A 16,926-nucleotide genomic window follows, 5' to 3' on the forward strand; every position below is an offset into this window, starting at 1 on the left:
AGTCAGCTCCAACCTCCCTGTCTTCAACTCTTACCTAAACCAGTACCCCTGGACCAGCTTTGCTCTGCATGACCTAGCCTTCCCCAAAGAGCCACGTGGCCATCCCTTCACCATGATTTCCCTTACCCAGCCCTTAGTGGCAGATATAACATGGAGCTAAAAACTTAAAGGGCCTTTGAGTCATCCAGGATCCTTCTGAGTCCCTAGAGTCAACTTTGTGTTTGTCGTTTTATTATCCTCAAAGATGCCACAAGTTATATGAGATTCTGTTTCTACAAAAGCCTGCCCCCCCATGGGGCTTTCTTCTTAGGGCACTTAAGCCACCATCTAGCACTGTGTACTTTCCTTAGATAAACTCCTGCTACAGAGGGCCTGTCAGAGGTAGGAGTACGCTGACACAGCTCACATTACTATAAATCTTCAGGAATTTCTGTGAACTGGATGTTAAACTGGCAGTGCCTGGTGTGCTGGTTAGTTTTAACTGTCAACTTGACCTAACCTAGAATGATCTAGAAAGAAAGTCTTAGAGTGGAATGATCTAGAACGGGTTGGCCTGTGGGCATGTCAGTGAGGGATTTTCTTAACTGAGTGTGGAAGAACCACCATGTCTCTGAACTGTAGAAGAAAGCTAGCCGACTACTGCTTCTGGGATTGCCATTTCATAATTGGTTACTACAGCTAGCACAGTGGAGACCCTGGCAGCAAAAGTAGCTACCACAGTTAGTTAATCTTTCATTCTATTGGGCATGATAAATTTAAGTCAATAGTTATATACATTTTGATTGGCTTTGAAAGTTATAAATTTACAAACTCAAGTTCCATTTGCTCTCGGGATATCATCTTACAAGGACTCCAATTTGCAGTAAAGCTCGTTAAGGAAGGGAATGGCTCAGTTGCCTTTAGCCTACCGGCTATGGGTGGGTTAAGACTTCTGTTGGTCTTTTCTTTGTCGAACACACAGATTGCAAGCCCAGCGCCACTTAGAGATCTTTGGCAACAGTTAACTCTGCAGCTCTCACATGATTGAGCCTGTATGATAATGAGTAAAGACTGGGGGGTGCTCACCAACCTAAGACAGAATGCCTGTGTGGCCTGGACAGGTGTCTCCATGATGGGTAAGGTGACCTGCTGACGTCCCACACAACCTAAGTCAGAAGCTCATTTTTTAGTAAAGGGGGGGGGGACCTGTAGGTCCCTGGCCCCCATTTTGGGTAACTGTTGCATTGCTTGCAGACTTTGACCTTGATATCCTCCCTATGCTAATTCCCTTCGAGATTCCACCCTCCTGAATGCTTAAGGGAAGTTTCTTGTCTGTGTATCCAGCATATTGGGCATTAACAGCTTAGATGCAATATTGTAAAAGTCAGAAGCGGGGTTGGGGATTAGCTCAGTGGTAGAGCGCTTGCCTAGCAAGTGCAAGGCCCGGGGTTTGATCCTCAGCTCAAAAAACAAAAACAAAACAAAACAAAACAAAACAAAACAAAAACATCAGAAGCGAACTTCTGCCCTCCAGGGTTCTCCCATTGTGCTGTAAGCCTGTATTTAAGACCTTCTCCCTCCTTCAATAAATGGCATTCCGCATTAAAAAAAAGAAAGAAAAAAGAAGAAGAAGAAAAAGAAGAAGAAGAAGAAGAAGAAGAAGAAGAAGAAGAAGAGGAAGAAGAAGAAGAGGAAGAAGAAGAAGAAGAAGAAGAAGAAGAAGAAGAAGAAGAAGAAGAAGAAGAGGAAGAGGAAGAAGAAGAAGAGGAAGAAGAAGAAGAAGAGGAAGAAGAAGAAGAAGAAGAAGAAGAAGAAGAAGAAGAAGAAGAAGATGATGATGAGGGGGTCAAGATCATGATGGGGAAACCCACAGAGACAGCTGACTGGTGCTGGTTGGAGCTCACTGACTCTGGACTGACAGCTCAGGAACCTGAATGGGACCAAACTAGGCCTGCTGAATGTGGGTGACAACTATGTGACTCGATCTGTTTGTGGGGTCCCTGGCAGCAGGGCCAGGACTTGTCCCAGGTGCATGAACTGGCTTTTTGGAGCCCATTCCCTGTGGTGGGATACCTTGCTCAGCCCTGATACAATGGGGAGGGATTACGCTCTCCTTCAACTTGGTATGCCAGACTTTGTTGACTACTCTGAGGAGTGGATGGGGGTAGAGTGGGAGGGAGGTGGAACAGGGGTTGGTATGAAAATGAAAAACATTATATATATATATATATGAAAGCTAGCCGAGAGCAGCTGAGCAAGTGGCATAGCTTTCTGCTCTTGGCTGCGCACTTGCAGTGACTAGCCGCTTGAGTTCCTGCTTTGACTTGGTGGAAATGATGGACTGTGACCTGGAATTGTGAGCCTAAGAGCCGTTCCTCCCCTGCGCTGCCTTTCCTCAGGGTATTGATCACAGCAATAGAATGCAATGAGAATTGGTTTGGGTTTTTTGTTTTGTGAGACAGGGTTTCTCTGTGTAACCCTGGCTGTCCTGGATCTAGCTCTGTAGACCAGGCTGGCCTCAAACTCACAGAGATCCGCCTGGCTCTGTCTCCAGAGTGCTGGGATTAAAGGCGTGTGCCACCACCGCCCGGCTGACAAGTTTATTTTGAGGATACGAGACAAGTGACAAGAGGCTGACTATGGAAATAGAACAACTAAATGGTTAGTTTTCTTGGTCTTGCCAGGCACCAAAGCCTATACAGAGAAACCCTGTCTTGAAAAACAAAACAAAAACCTTCTTGTTTTAAAGCAAATAATGGTCTGGGTAGTAGATCATGCCTGTAATCTCAGTAGTCGGAAGGCTGAGGCAGGAGGATTGCCACAAGTTTGAGGCCAGCCTGGGGTACATAGTGAGTTCCAAGCCAGCTGTGGTTACAGAGACCTTGTCTCAAAACACCAAAGCCAAGAAGTGATGGAGTTCTTGGAGGCTTCAGTAAATCCTGGGTTTAGGAATTAACTCCCTGAATACAGAGAGCCACATAAGCCAAAACAGAACCATGCCTCCCTCCAGAAGTCGTTTGCCCCCACGCCCAGATTCCAACCCTGGTCAGAAAGCGCAGGGTGCAGGACTATGACCTAGAACGCCCACAGATGACAATAAACTGCCTAACCAGGCTGGGCCCAGCAGGTCGGCCAAAAGCGCCCTGACCGGTCACCAAGTCCGTCCTATCACAAGGCCCCGCCCCGCCCCGCCCCGCTCGTCACAAGGCCCCGCCCAGTCACAAGGCTCCTCTGCGTCTCCCCAGCCGCAGGCGCAGGCCCCAGCAATCCGGCCGCCCAGCGGGTGCAGGTGCGGACGCACCGGCCATCACCGCGCGCGACTGCGCAGCGGGCACCGTAAGCACTGGCTTCTGGCTCCCCGGGAGCGGTGAGTCCCCCAACCAAACCCAAGAGCGTGTCACCGCCGCAGCCCCCTGCTAGTCGGCCATCCCCTCCGGGCGTTGTGACTGAGTACGGCCGCCTCGGGTCAGTTGGTTCGGCCAGGGCTCGCTGCCCGCTCGCCCAGACGGGTGGCATCATTGGGGGTGGGGAGCTCCGGTGGCTCTGAGCAGGAGGGAGGGGGTGGTACGCTGCAGCGGCCCAGACTCGCGGCCCAGCGACCCCCAACCCAAAGGGAGGTCCCACCGAGGCCCCTCCGGACGCGTTCTGTGGCCACCGCCCCCCCCCCCCGTCGTCCCCATCCCCGCTTTGTTCCCTTGAACGCCCTCTGGTCGCTTCCATCCCCCACACACCCCCGCACCCCGCTGTTCCTGGCGTACCCTACTAGCAGACACCTTAGCAGCCAATACAGGCCTGCACTCAGCACCCGGAGCTAGGGACGTTCGGCCCAGTGCTTAGGAGGAGGGTCAGGGTTCCCGCTAGTCACAGATGGCCTGGGGATTTCCTGGGATAGAAATAGCCGCTAGCGCTGGCCCCTTCAAGCTGCTTAATAGGCGGGATAGGAGAGGGAGGGCCAGGGCACACCCCCACGCCTCTCTAGCCACCGCGCCGCTCCCCCAGACCCTTAGTTGGGGAGCTCTAACCCGAAAGACCCGCAGCGGTGAGAAGGCATCTCCCAAGCTCCAAGCCGAGGCTGACAGCCATCACTCTGTCTCCCATCCCCCACCCCTAGATCGGTCTAGAGCAGCCCCTTCCAAGGGTCCACAGCGGTCCCCCCCAAGCCCCACCCAACGCTCGCTGCCTCCTTGTTCTCAGGCTCCCTACAACCCGGTACAAAAGTCATGGTCCAGCTTTTTTTTTTTTCCCCCTTCCTGGGTTGCGAGTAGGTGGGGCTGTCACTGGTTCCAATCTCTCCCCAGTAACTGTTCCCTTTTTCTCCTCTAGGGGCAGCCACAGAACCCGAGGCCATGTCCCATGAAAAGAGTTTCTTGGTATCTGGGGACACCTATCCTCCCCCAAACCCTGGATATCCTGTGGGGCCTCAAGCCCCTATGCCTCCCTATGTTCAGCCTCCCTACCCTGGAGCCCCATACCCACAGCCTCCTTTCCAGCCCTCCGCCTATGGTCAACCAGGGTATCCCCATGGGCCCAGCCCCTACCCACAAGGTGGCTACCCTCAGGGACCCTACCCTCAAGGAGGCTACCCACAGGGGCCATACCCACAGAGCCCCTTCCCCCCCAACCCCTATGGACAGCCACCACCCTTCCAGGACCCTGGCTGTAAGTGTAGGGGAAGGTGGGGTAGGGCAGGGATTCAGTTGCCCACATGGGACACTGACCCAGCCTCTATGCCCCAGCACCACAGCATGGGAACTACCAGGAAGAAGGACCTCCATCTTACTATGACAACCAGGACTTCCCCTCCGTCAACTGGGACAAGAATATCCGGCAGGCCTTCATCAGAAAGGTTGGTCATGGCAAGTGTGAGGCTGGGAGGAGGCACAGGAAGGCCTCCGAGAGAGATGGGGTTCTGATTTGCTTCCTCCCCAGGTGTTTCTGGTGCTGACCCTGCAGCTGTCAGTGACCCTATCAACTGTGGCCATTTTCACTTTTGTTGGGGAGGTGAAGGGCTTTGTCCGGGAGAATGTCTGGACCTACTATGTCTCCTACGCCATCTTCTTCATCTCCCTCATTGTCCTCAGCTGTTGTGGGGACTTCCGGCGAAAGCATCCCTGGAACCTTGTTGCTCTGGTAACTCCCAAACCTAAAGCCCAGTACCCCTAGGCCCATGGAACAGGAAAGGGGGTTGGTTGCACAGGGGTTGGACCAGGAGCATCTCCACACACCCCCTGGCCCTCTGTGATCCTCTCCTGCAGTCAATCCTGACCGTCAGCTTGTCCTACATGGTGGGCATGATAGCCAGCTTTTACAACACGGAGGCAGTCATCATGGCCGTGGGCATCACCACGGCAGTATGCTTCACGGTGGTCATCTTCTCCATGCAGGTAAGGGGGACCCTAAGGCAGGACCGTAGCCTCGGGGGCCCTCAGCGCCCACAGCCTCTCTCACCTCCTTCCCTTCCCTCTAGACCCGCTATGACTTCACCTCGTGCATGGGTGTGCTCCTGGTGAGTGTGGTGGTACTCTTCATCTTTGCCATACTCTGCATCTTCATCCGGAACCGCATCCTGGAGATCGTGTATGCCTCGCTGGGCGCTCTGCTCTTCACCTGCGTGAGTAGGGGTGTTGGGCGGCCTTCACGGGAAGACTGAGTAAGTGACTAAGCTGTTTCATACCAACCATGTCTTTACCCCCTAGTTCCTGGCAGTGGACACTCAGCTGCTCCTGGGAAACAAGCAGCTCTCTCTGAGCCCGGAGGAGTATGTGTTTGCGGCTCTGAACCTGTACACGGACATCATCAACATCTTCCTATATATTCTCACCATCATTGGCCGCGCCAAGGAGTAGTACAAGCCCCAGCTCAGGTGGCATGGTTGGCTCAGACCCATGCCCCTGGCATGACAATGTCATCTGTGCTTCCCTTTCTCTGAATCCCCAGGCACAGCCTGGAGCAGAGGGGGCCCCTCTCACCCTCGTGTATGTACACTGCAGATACTTAACGTTTGGACCCTCTGTGGCCACAGCATGGCCCTTGTTAGCCCTCTTGCCCTTGCCAAGGGATGATGGGGCTGCATTTCTGTGCCACCTTCTGTCCACTCACTGTTGCATGAGCCCTGTCTGCCAGCCCATCCCAGGGTCTGGGATCAACACCAGGTCCCAGGGGAGAAGGATCACTCCAGAGGTGAGGGTGCACGTCTTCCCTCCTGTCCCAGCTCCCCTGGCATAGAGTACCCCCGTCCCCTCCCCTCCCTGCCTTCTGAGGGACATGCGGGGTGGGGTTTCATTCCTGTGCTGAGCCCTGAGAGCAGAAAGGATGGCATGTTTCAGGGGAGGAGCCCTTCTCCTATGCTGCCATCATTAAAATTCCAATAAAGGGTACCTTCTCTCTGCTTCTCCCCGTCTCTCCTCGCTGCTGCCTTCCTCCATGCTGTATGGAGGGGCTTCAGCACCCCCCATCCTGGCTGGTGCTAAGTTTGCACTGGAAGGTGCGTTCTGGGCTCTGAGCTGACATCAGGGTTCCTGAGGCATACAGGCATAGTGCCAGGCCACACAATTTGGAGCACACTGGCTGTGTGTTACCACTCTACTTTCTAGAATAGCAACAGTGCAGCAGTGGCTTCTGTAAGTACCTTCTGTCTCTCGGCCCAGGGCCGGCAGCATAGGTCACTGGCACAACCCTCAGAGAACAGGCTCACCAGGCGTTGGTGGCGCACGCCTTTAATCCCAGCACTTGGGAGGCAGAGCCAGGCGGACCTCTGTGAGTTTGAGGCCAGCCTGGGCTACCAAGTGAGTTCCAGGGGAAAGGTGCAAAGCTGCACAGAGAAACCCTGTCTCACAAAAGAGAGAGAGAGAGAGAGAGAGAGAGAGAGAGAGAGAGAGAGAGAGAGAGAGAACAGGCTCCTTGGCCTCTGGTACCCTGACACTACCTTTCAGTGCCGGTTCCCCCAGACCTACCTGTTCTTCCTTCCTCCCTTGCTCTTTCCACTTCATCTCTGGAGCCCTCATCCACCTATCCAAGTTCCTGAAATCTGGCTATGCACAAGCAGAGTGAGCCCTCCCCTTCCCCACAGAAGGCTCCTTGATACCAGATCTCCACTCAGTTCAAGCTCCTGGCCTGCTGAAAGCCCAAGGTCAGGGCAGCCTTGATCCTTGTAGGTTTCTTCCCTAGGACTCTGCATCCTGATTGGCATGAGAGCCTTCCCTGCCGAGGATGGGTGTGTCTAACTAACTGGCATGATTTCCTCATGTGCATGTAGGGACTCTACTCCACAAGCCACCCAGTGTCCACAGGTACCTCGGCTGTGGCCTATGCCAAGCCACAAACACCCTCCCCCAAACCATGAGGCTTCTGCATTATCCCCCCAGGCTGTCCTCTCCACTGTCTCCTTCCCCCACCCAGCCTCCTCAGCTTCATTTAGACCTAATGTCTACTAACCAGACTGCTAGATGGGAGCCACGATCTCACAGCCCACCTACCTAAGACCCCCCCTACCTGGTTCCCTCAGGGTGAAGCCAGTACCCCTCCTCCGGGCATCCAGGCTCTGCCAACTGCCGCTGGCTGTTCCAGATGCCCTCCTGCTCTTTTTTAAAAAATATTTTTATTTTATGCACATTAGTGTATGTATGTCTGTGTGAGGGTGTCAGGCAACCTAGAATGGAGTTACAGACAGTTGTGAGCTGCCATGTGGGTGCTGGGAATTGAACCCCGGTCCTTTGGAAGAGCAGCCAGTGCTCTTAGCCGCTGAGCCACCTCTCCAGCCTGCTCTCCTACTCTTATTCCCAGCCCTAACCTCAGACAAACTGAACCAAGAGTTTCTCCTTGATGGGCAATGCTTGCAGCCCTTCTGCCGGGACTGGAGTTGTTGCTGCTAAGAACCCCTTCCTGAAGTCTGACTTTAACAGCTAACCTTAGTCATTTGGTCAATACCAGGGTGACAAAACACTTCCCCCACCTCCTCTTCTGTCATTCCTTTGAGCAGACCCAGTTCCTCATCTAGAGTACTGAGGCAAGTCCTGTAAACATGTTGACTAGGGGGAATCAACCGAAAGCTTTGGGGTTATTGCTCAATGCCTGAGAACCTGTCCAATAAGAACTTGCTTAGCACATGCAAGGGCTTGGATCTCCAGCACCCCCAAAACAAAGCCCCACTCCTGATACCAGCTCACAGATCCAGAGAAAAGAGACCATTCACAGTATTAAAACATCTAGCAAGATGGGAGGAGTAGCCCGAGGATCATCACAAAGCAAAATGAGCAAGGGCAGTGTTTCCTCAGAAAATCCCAGGAAAACTTAGTTGGGGAAGGGGCTTTCTGGGAACAGCTAGGTTCTGGAGGTAAAGGCCAAACACGGGGGCTTGAAAATGTCCTAAAGTTGAAAGATGCTCAGCCGGGCAGTGATGGCGAATGCCTTTAATCCCAGCACTTGTGAGGTGTGATTTTTGAGGCCAGCCTGGTCTACAAAGCGAGTTCCAGGACAGCTAGGGCTACACAGAGACAGTCTGTCTAGAAACCACTGCCAAGAGAGAGACAGAGACAGAGAAGAGGGAGGAGAGGGAAAGGAGAGGAGAGGAGGAGAGAGGAGAGGGGAGGGGAGGGGAAGGGAGGGGAGGAGAGGAGAGGGAGACAGAGACTCAGCAAGAGCTACTAGGTTTGTGGAAAGCAGCAAGGGTGCTGTTGAAATGTGTTGGACACTACAAACAAATAGTGCCTTGAACTCATGAGGTGGAGTGTAAGGGCCAGGAGAGCAGAGGTCTCCACCCACTGAGAAATGAAAATAGAACAGAGCCCAAGCTCCTGATGCTAACCTATGCACTGGAGTAGGAAGAAGTGTTTATAGTGGTCTGTAAAGATGGCTCAGTGGGGAAAATGCTTGCTCTGCATAATCCAGACCCCTCCAAGCCCCGAGCAAAGTTGGACATGGCAGCATGCATCTGTAATTCTAGTGCCCGTACGTTGAGCTAGGAGACAGAGACGAGAGCATCTGTAGAAGCTTGTGGGCCAGTGAACGGTGTGTGCGTGCGTGCGTGTGTGTGTGTGTGTGTGTGTGTGTGTGTGTGTGTGTGTGTGAAACAGTTAGCAGCAAAGATACCCTACCTCAAAGTGGAAGGTGAGAGCTGGCACCCAAGTTTGTCCTCTGACCTACATCCACAACATGGCATGTACATGCCTGCACATAAACACACATTGCACGTGAGGATATTTTTTAGAAAGCTCTCAAGTTGATGCATGTACTTAAATGGAATCGTAATGGTGAGGTCACCATGGTGATGTTCAAGAGAGAAAGAAAAGCATTTTCCAACACCTGGGATCTGGCCTGTCCTATCTGTAAGGCTTCAGAGCAGTTAGAGCTGATCTGGTACTCCCAGATAGAGACACTGGGGTTGCTAGGAGCTGGTCTGGCCCTCACAGATATAGGCCTTGATGTTCTGTTTAAACAGTTTCATGAAACATTGACAGCAGACCAGGCCACTCTGTTACCATCATGGGTCAAGAAAACCCAAGACCCCTTTTATCTAAACACAGAAAAAAACATAGGCATTGTTCAAGCTATAAGAAGGATGGAGCTGTACTCTGTGTCTATGCTTCAAGAATTGCCCATGCCTCCATAGGTAGTAATCCAACCTGGTCAACCCGTAGATGTACTCAAGTGGATTACACGGGAGAGCACTGACGGGTTAACTGTACCAAGGCCACAGGAGGAGACGGACTTTCAGTCAAAAATACTTAGTTTCATAAATAATAGTAAGTCTTGTTTTCAAGATGAAACAACACCAGCATTTACTGGAAAAAAATGTCCACCTCATCATCATATCCTTGACCCACTGTCATTGGTTGCCAGTTGCAAAACATAATGTGTGTGTGTGTGGGGGGGGGTTAGCTCTAGATTCCAGCTCCTTGAGGCCAGCTCAGATCCCCCACGCACTGCCTCTGGCTCACCAGGGCTACTACTGTTCAGCATCTCTAGGTTGGGAGCACCTTCAGAGCAGGGGACTGTGATCTGAATTGTACACATAGCCCAGCACCTAGTACAGAGCCTGGCACACTACAGTGTCAAACATGGATTGAATGAATAACACAGCATGAGCCACACAAGCACCACCCGCCTCGAGACAAGTGACCGTGTGTTCTTTGGCTGACCATCAGCATCAGTGGGTAGTGTCTCGGGAGTGAAGAGTAAAACTTAAGACCATGGGGAGTTGCACAGAGTCACATGCGTGGAAAGCACGTGGAGGAAAAGGGAGAGGATGTGTGGGAGAGGGGTGGATTGAGCAAGCTGAGGGCAGCCTACCATAGACCGGAAGCTCAGACCTCTGAAGTATATTGTGTAGGCCGCAATGGCTCTGAAATGCTGTGGGCAGAGGCAGGAAAACTGGTGAGGACCGGGTGGTGGGGCAGGCACGGAGAACTTGCACTTGGAGACAGGAGGAGGTCAGAAGTAAAGAGACTTGATGGAGATCTGGCATCAACCCTGTAAGCTCCCAAACTGTCCCCTTCCCTAGTGGGGTCCAGATGCTGCTTTCCAGGCCCCAGGTGCCTGTTCAGGCACCCAATGACGCCACGGGTGCTATGGGCTTTGCAGGACATTGGAGACCTTTCAGGATGGCCAAAATGCACACAACCCGTTCCCCCAACTCCAACTTCTCAACTCTCATCTCTTCAAAAACAGAGTGGCACTTCTCCTTGAAGGCATCCTACCCACTGGATCCACTTCCTCAGCCACATCTCCGCCATCGCTCAACTCTGCCACTTCTAACCTTAAGGCTCTTGTGCATCTATTCTCTTTCATCCCGCTCTGGCTAGCTTTTCACTCTTATCCAGCAACTTCCTGGTCCCGGGATAACTCTAGGATCAGGCTCAAACCTGCTTCTTGGTCCCAGCTGTCATCAGGACTTCAGGGCAATCAAGTTCTATCTTTTGAATGTGTCTCTGAGCTAGCCCTTCTCTCCCATCATGTGACTGTCCCCCCAGCAGCCTTCAGTCAATCCTGAACACAGCTGACAAATCTTTCTGAAGAGTGGCCAGATGGTCATTACCCCTTTAGTGTCTTCACAAAGATGGGGAAATGCCCTGACTTGAGCCCAACTCCCAATCCAAACGCTGTAAACCATGTAAACACGCACAATGGAGAGCAGGAATGCACAAAACACATGCAGAGAGAAACCCCCTCAACTGTGAAGGACGAGTTGGCAGCTGTGTGACTGACAGCCTGTGTGCCCTGAGCTGACCAGAATTCACGCTTGGGACTCTCAGGGGAAGAAAGCTCTGGTGAGAAGGTCGTAGGCTCTGGAGGGTTCCAACCAGAAGTAGATGTGAAAGAGCCAAAATCACAACCCAGGCTCCACCCACCTCTGCTCCAATGGTTATTGGAGATCAGTCCATTCCCTGTGCCTGGCGATGGATAAAGCGAATTCCTTCTAAAAGAAGATAGTATCCCCTAGAACACAATATCCGTCATTGCATTGAAGTTACTAAGTATTTCAAAATATAGGATTGTCTGGCTAACAACCACAAGAGAAAGTCCAAAGACAGAAACAGACCTAGAGGCCATTCAAAAATGGAGAGAAAAAACAAGGTCTTTAGTACAGACATGATTCTTAAGGAAGGATACAAGTGGAAGTGGTAGAGAGTAGAAGAAATATGAAAAATTCCACCAAGAATTAAATTCTACAACAACAGGAATCAGCTGGGCAAGGTGGTGCACGTCATTAATCCCAGCACTCCGGCGGCAGAGGCAAGCGGATCTCCGTGAGTTCGAGGCCAGCCTGGGCTACAGAGTGAGTTCCAGGACAGTCAGGGCGACACAGAGGAACCCCTTCTGGGGAAAAAAAATACAAAAACAAAAAACAATAATGAGAATAAAATTGAGCTTCAAATTTTTTCTTTTTAAGGTAAAGTCTCAGGGGGCTGGAACCCCGGGCTCAGAGGTTATTTGTTGCTCTTGCAGAGGACCCATGTTCAGTTCTCAGCACCCACGTGACCACTCACAAACATCAGTAACTCCAGTTCCAGGAGCTCCAACGCCCTCTTCTGATATCCACAACATCAGGTATGCACGTGATACATAGGATACAGGCAGACGAAACACTCATACACATAAAATAACCTACAATATTTTTTAAAGAAACCATAAAGGGCTTGGAGTACAGGTCAATAGTAAAACTCTTGCCTAGTGAGTTTCTCAGGCCCTGGGTTTGAAACCCAACTACACACAAAAAAATAAAAACAGTAAACAATCAGAAACTAGCAGATGTGGAGAAACTAGAGTCCTTGTGCACAGACTGTCGAAGAGAAAATGGTACATACAGTGCTGGGAAAAACAGGATAGCAGTTCCTAGAATAACTACAAATAGAAGGACCATATGACCTAGTTACAGAATATAATAACAAAAGTTTCAAGTGGTAAGAACCTAATAAAAATGGAAGTCATTTTATATGTGTTAAATGGTAAAGAAGTACATAAATAGTACTAAATTTATAACATTTACCATGAAAAAGACCTAAAGTTTGCTTGTGGGAGTGTGGGCTTTTGAAAAGTGAGTTACCTGAAATCAGGTGAAAAGATCACACCAGGTGTGGAACCATCAGCAAACTGAAGCATCTTGTCCACACCCAAGGTGTGTCCGTTTTGTGTGTCCTTCTGGGGCTGGGGTTGTTCACTAGGCGCTTTTTGTTTTCACATCATTTTTAGGATTTTTATTTTATGTGTATGAGGGTTGTACCTGCATGTGTGTGTGTGTGTGTGTGTGTGTGTGTGTGTGTGTGTGTGTGTGCGCGCGCGCGCACACGCACCACCTGTGCGTAGTGCCCGTGGAGGCCAGAAGAGGGTGTCAGATCCTCTGGAACTGAAGCTATAGACAGCTGTAAGTCAACATGTGAGTGTACAAACCGGCTAAAGCAGAGGGGGCTCTTAACTGTGGAACTGTTGCTGTAGCCTTTCATATAATGTTTCTGGTGGGAAAAATTAAACACGAAATTTACCTTAAGCTCCAAGTGTTCCCAAACATATCAATAGTGCTGAAACTGGTTTGCATTTCAAAACATAACAGCAAATTTGTTTACTGACTTATTCCTTTAATCAGCTTTTTCAAAAACACAACAGTCCCAACTGTACCAGACAAGGATATTCATATTTGTCCTTGTTATAAAAGTGTAGAAAAAATGGTCCAAGGACACAACAGACAAAGATTTCTGGGATCAGAAAACACTCATCTGAGTGGTAAGGAGGGCAACTACCCTTTAGGGGGAGGAGCCAAGAACCGACCAGAGCAGAGTTTGAGAGCTGATTGGCTAAAGCAGGTATCCATCATTACCTACCAAAGAGCTTAAAGTGTTTGTCAGAGCCCCAAGCTCCTCCCAGAATTCTAGGCAGTGGTTCTGGGAAGGCCTTTTTGACCTTGCTGAAACCCAGCAGGGATTCATTCCCAGGCCAGGCAGGAAGGGCTGGCCCAAGAGTCCAGGAAGGAGCCAGGCTTCCTCAGGACAACATCTGCTACTGGGATTTGGCTGCAGCTCAGCTAAAGGCTGCCTCCAGCCTAAGATCATGGGCAAAGAGGCCGGCATAATTGCAGAGTAGGCTGGCAGTACCCTACAGGGTGGACTTCAACCCTGGGTCTTCCCTCCTGTTTGAGATTCCACTCACTGGCCTGGAACTGAATAAGCTAGTGTGGATTATGCACTTTCAGACCATCTCAGCAATCCTTCACCACCACCCCAGTGAGGCTGGTAAAGAGGCTGAGTCTCAGAAGTCCATATTCATTATTGGGGTTCACTTCACTCACCATATCCAGCTGGCCCTTTAGATAGCTAAGTGTCAGTGCTATGAACCCCACTCACAGAGAGGCAACCTCACACTTCCAGACCTACATGGCCAGGAAAATGCTGGGCTGTATTTCAGCACCACCCCACAGACTGTCACTGTCTTAATCAGTGGTCTACTGCTGTGAAGAGATACTAAGACCATGGCAACTCTTATAAAGAAAACATTTAATTGGGGCTGACTTACAGCTTCAGCGGTTTAGTCCATTATCTTTATGGTAGAGAACATGGCAGCATGCAGGCAGACATGGTGCTGGAGAAGTAGCAGAGAGCTCTACATTCAAATTCACAGGCAGCAGGAAGAGAAAGCTACTGGGCCTGGCTTGGGCTTTTGAAAACCTCAAAGCCCACCCCCAATGATGTGGTTCCTCCAACAAGGCCACACCTCCTAATCCTTTTCAAATAGTGCCACTCCCTGATGACTGAGCATTCAAATATAAGAGCCTATGGGGGGCATTCTTATTCAGACCACCATAGTCACCTGCCAATTCCCTGTGTTTACAGAGATTGCTGGTGAAAACAGCTTTTGAAGGATTTTTTACAATGGGACTGAGCTGAAAGTTGGGGGGAGGGTCAATTCACTCAGGAGCAGGCTAGCCTGACAGCACCCTTCATATCTGTCTAGGCATCACTGGTTCAGAGGGAGGGACTGGCACCCAAAGGTGAAGAGACCTTGGAGCAAAGACAGTGGGTATGGCCAGGCAGTGTCCATCTGATACTCCATGGGATCACCAAGAGCCTTCAGAAGTGACAGCAATTCATTCAAGAGACCCAACCAAGTGACTCTCCTGCATCCGATGCCCCCACTCACAGAGCAAGAGCGGGCCCTTCCTTTATTCTGAATTCTCTGGCCCTTCCACCTGTGTGTAAAATACGAAGTTCTGATCTCAGCCCACAGACTCGTATTCAGCTTCCCTGACTTGCACCCCTCTTCCTGTGGCTGGTCCCACCCATCTTCGTTCTCCTGAGGATCTCAACAGCATGCCAAGCCCGGGGCTTTGCACTGTCACTTCCTTAGTTTGAAAAGTTTTGTCTTTTTTTAAAAAAAATGTTATTGGTTTATATGTATGCTGTGTTTACGGAGTTGTTATATGTCGACTGGGTCCCACTGTGTAACCCTGGCTAGGCTGGAACTCTCTATGTAGACCAGGCTGGCCTCAAACTCACAGCCTTCTTCTGCTTCTGCCTCCTGAGTGCTGGAAGTGGAGGCGTGCTCCACCACACCCAGTCTCGTTTTAATTTTTTTAAATCACACTTTACTTATTTTGTGTTTGGGGTAGTGCACGGGTGTCACTGCGCACACGAGGATGTCAGAGGACATCTGCAGGAATTGGCTCTCTTCGTTCATCATGTGAGTACCAGGGATCTAACTCCCATAGTCAGGCTTGGTGGGAGGTGCTTTTACTGGCAGACATCTCCGTCTCGCTAACAGTTTCGCTTTTTCTCAATTCCCTATCTTCGGGTCCTGCCCTGTGTTACTTTTGTTCAGGAAGCCTTTCCAAGTACTCTGTCCCAACAACAGTTTGCCTGTGCTCCCTTTTCCTGGTTTCATCTCTACTCGTGATACATCATTCCACCTCCCACCTATACACAGTTATCCCTTTATCTGACCAGCATCCTTCCTTCTGCTAGAAGGTTGGCCCTGTGCAGCAGCAGGGACTCTGCTGTGCTCACTGTACTGTAGAAGATGGCTCTGGATGCCTGCCGTGAAGAATTACCTAAGCACAGTCCTGTCTGTGGCCACAGAACAATGGCACTGCCACCTGCTTTAGAGGAATAGACTACAGCATAGAAAAGCTCACGCAGTTCACAGTTACCCAGCCCTAACCAGCTTTTAAATCTCAGGCCATGGACTGGAGAGAAGGCTCTATGGGTCAGAATGCTTGCTATGCAAGTATGGGAACCTGAGTTTAAATCCCGAAAATCCACATAGAAAGCAGGACATGATGACACAGAGCCCTGGAACCCCGGCTCTGTTTGGGGAGAACCAGGAGGATCACTGGAGCTCAGGGTAAGTGAGTGTCTTGCTAGGATTTCTATTGTGATAAGACACTATGAACAAAAGCAACTTGGAGGGGAAAGGATTTATTTTAGCTCACACCTTGTAGTCCATCATCCAGCGAAGTCAGGGCAGGAACTCAATGCAGAAACCCGGAGGCATGAGAAGCCATGAAGGAGTGCTGCTCACTGGCTTGATCTTCATGACTTGCTCATGTTTTGTTATACTCCCCTGGGACTACCTACCCTGGGGTGGAACCTTCCACATCAATCACTAATCAATAAAATGTACCCCAGGACTACCCATCGGCAAATCTGGAAGGAGTATTTTCTCAACTGATGCTCTCTTCTCCCAAGTGATTCTGGCTGTGTTAAGTTGGCATAAAAACAAGATAACATGATGGGTGGTGGTGGTGGTGGTGGTGGTGATGACGGCGACAACGCACGCCTTTAATCCCAGCACTCGAGAGGCAGAGGCAGGTGGATCTCTTCAAGTTTGAGGCCAGCCTGGGTTACAGAGAGAGATCTAGGACAGGCACCAAAACTACACAGAGAAATCCTGTCTCCAAAAACAAAAACAAAAAATAGATAACACAGTCTCAAGTGATTAAAGTGGAAAGAGACAGAGAAAGACACCCAAAATCTTACTCTGGACTTCATCCTTTTCTCTGTACATGAGTGTGCGCATGAGCGCGCACACACACACACACACACACACACACACACACACACACAGTCACACAAGTTAAATAAAAAAGATATCAAGCCTGTCTAACGTCTGTGCCCTTCTGTCTCTCCCTCAGACAGGCTGTGTGAGTACTATAGACAGGGAATTGTGCTGGGGAGCTCAAGGCCCCCATTAGCTTCCAGCACGGCTGCCCTAAGCAGTCCCTGCAATCCGAACAGAATCAGAGAGAGAATGAGCTTCACATGCCTGGCTGCTCACTGATGTACCCTCCAGGACACATCATGTGCCTGGCAGCTGCCAGGCTCCAGATCTACAGTTTAATGAGAAAATGTGTTTACAGCAGAGAATGCTTCCTGCTTCCCCCCCCCCCACACACACACATTACCTTATCTAGTGCTTCCAAGGACAGCAAGAGGAAGAAAGAGAGTGTTATCCCTCCCTACACCG

The 16,926-nt window shown here is 50.5% G+C and overlaps 1 protein-coding gene across 2 annotated transcripts; it reads left to right on the forward strand.

Annotated features, from left to right (window-relative positions):
- Nucleotides 1–3,196: 3,196 nt before the first annotated feature.
- Nucleotides 3,197–6,371, forward strand: Grina (glutamate ionotropic receptor NMDA type subunit associated protein 1). Of its 2 annotated transcripts, none has more exons than XM_036208202.1 (7): nucleotides 3,197–3,346; nucleotides 4,303–4,638; nucleotides 4,716–4,825; nucleotides 4,909–5,109; nucleotides 5,235–5,363; nucleotides 5,447–5,590; nucleotides 5,676–6,371. In XM_036208202.1, exons 2-7 carry the CDS (start codon nucleotides 4,326–4,328, stop codon nucleotides 5,823–5,825), a joined length of 1,047 nt encoding a protein of 348 aa, XP_036064095.1. In that variant the 5' UTR covers nucleotides 3,197–3,346; nucleotides 4,303–4,325; the 3' UTR covers nucleotides 5,826–6,371. The 2 variants fall into 2 exon arrangements, with proteins under 2 accessions (XP_036064095.1, XP_036064097.1); XM_036208204.1 differs by lacking the exon at nucleotides 3,197–3,346 and adding an exon at nucleotides 3,388–3,444.
- Nucleotides 6,372–16,926: the final 10,555 nt, after the last annotated feature.

Source organism: Onychomys torridus, chromosome 16 (assembly GCF_903995425.1).
Source record: "Onychomys torridus chromosome 16, mOncTor1.1, whole genome shotgun sequence".
NCBI classification, from domain to species: domain Eukaryota; kingdom Metazoa; phylum Chordata; class Mammalia; order Rodentia; family Cricetidae; genus Onychomys; species Onychomys torridus.

Bases quoted from the DNA above. Each gene is read 5' to 3' on its own strand.
- Grina (XM_036208202.1), top strand. From the start codon at position 4,326: ATGTCCCATGAAAAGAGTTTCTTGGTATCTGGGGACACCTATCCTCCC. The intron at 4,639-4,715 runs GTAAGTGTAGGG...TCTATGCCCCAG, and splicing joins ACCCTTCCAGGACCCTGGCT to CACCACAGCATGGGAACTAC. The intron at 5,591-5,675 runs GTGAGTAGGGGT...TTTACCCCCTAG, and splicing joins GCGCTCTGCTCTTCACCTGC to TTCCTGGCAGTGGACACTCA.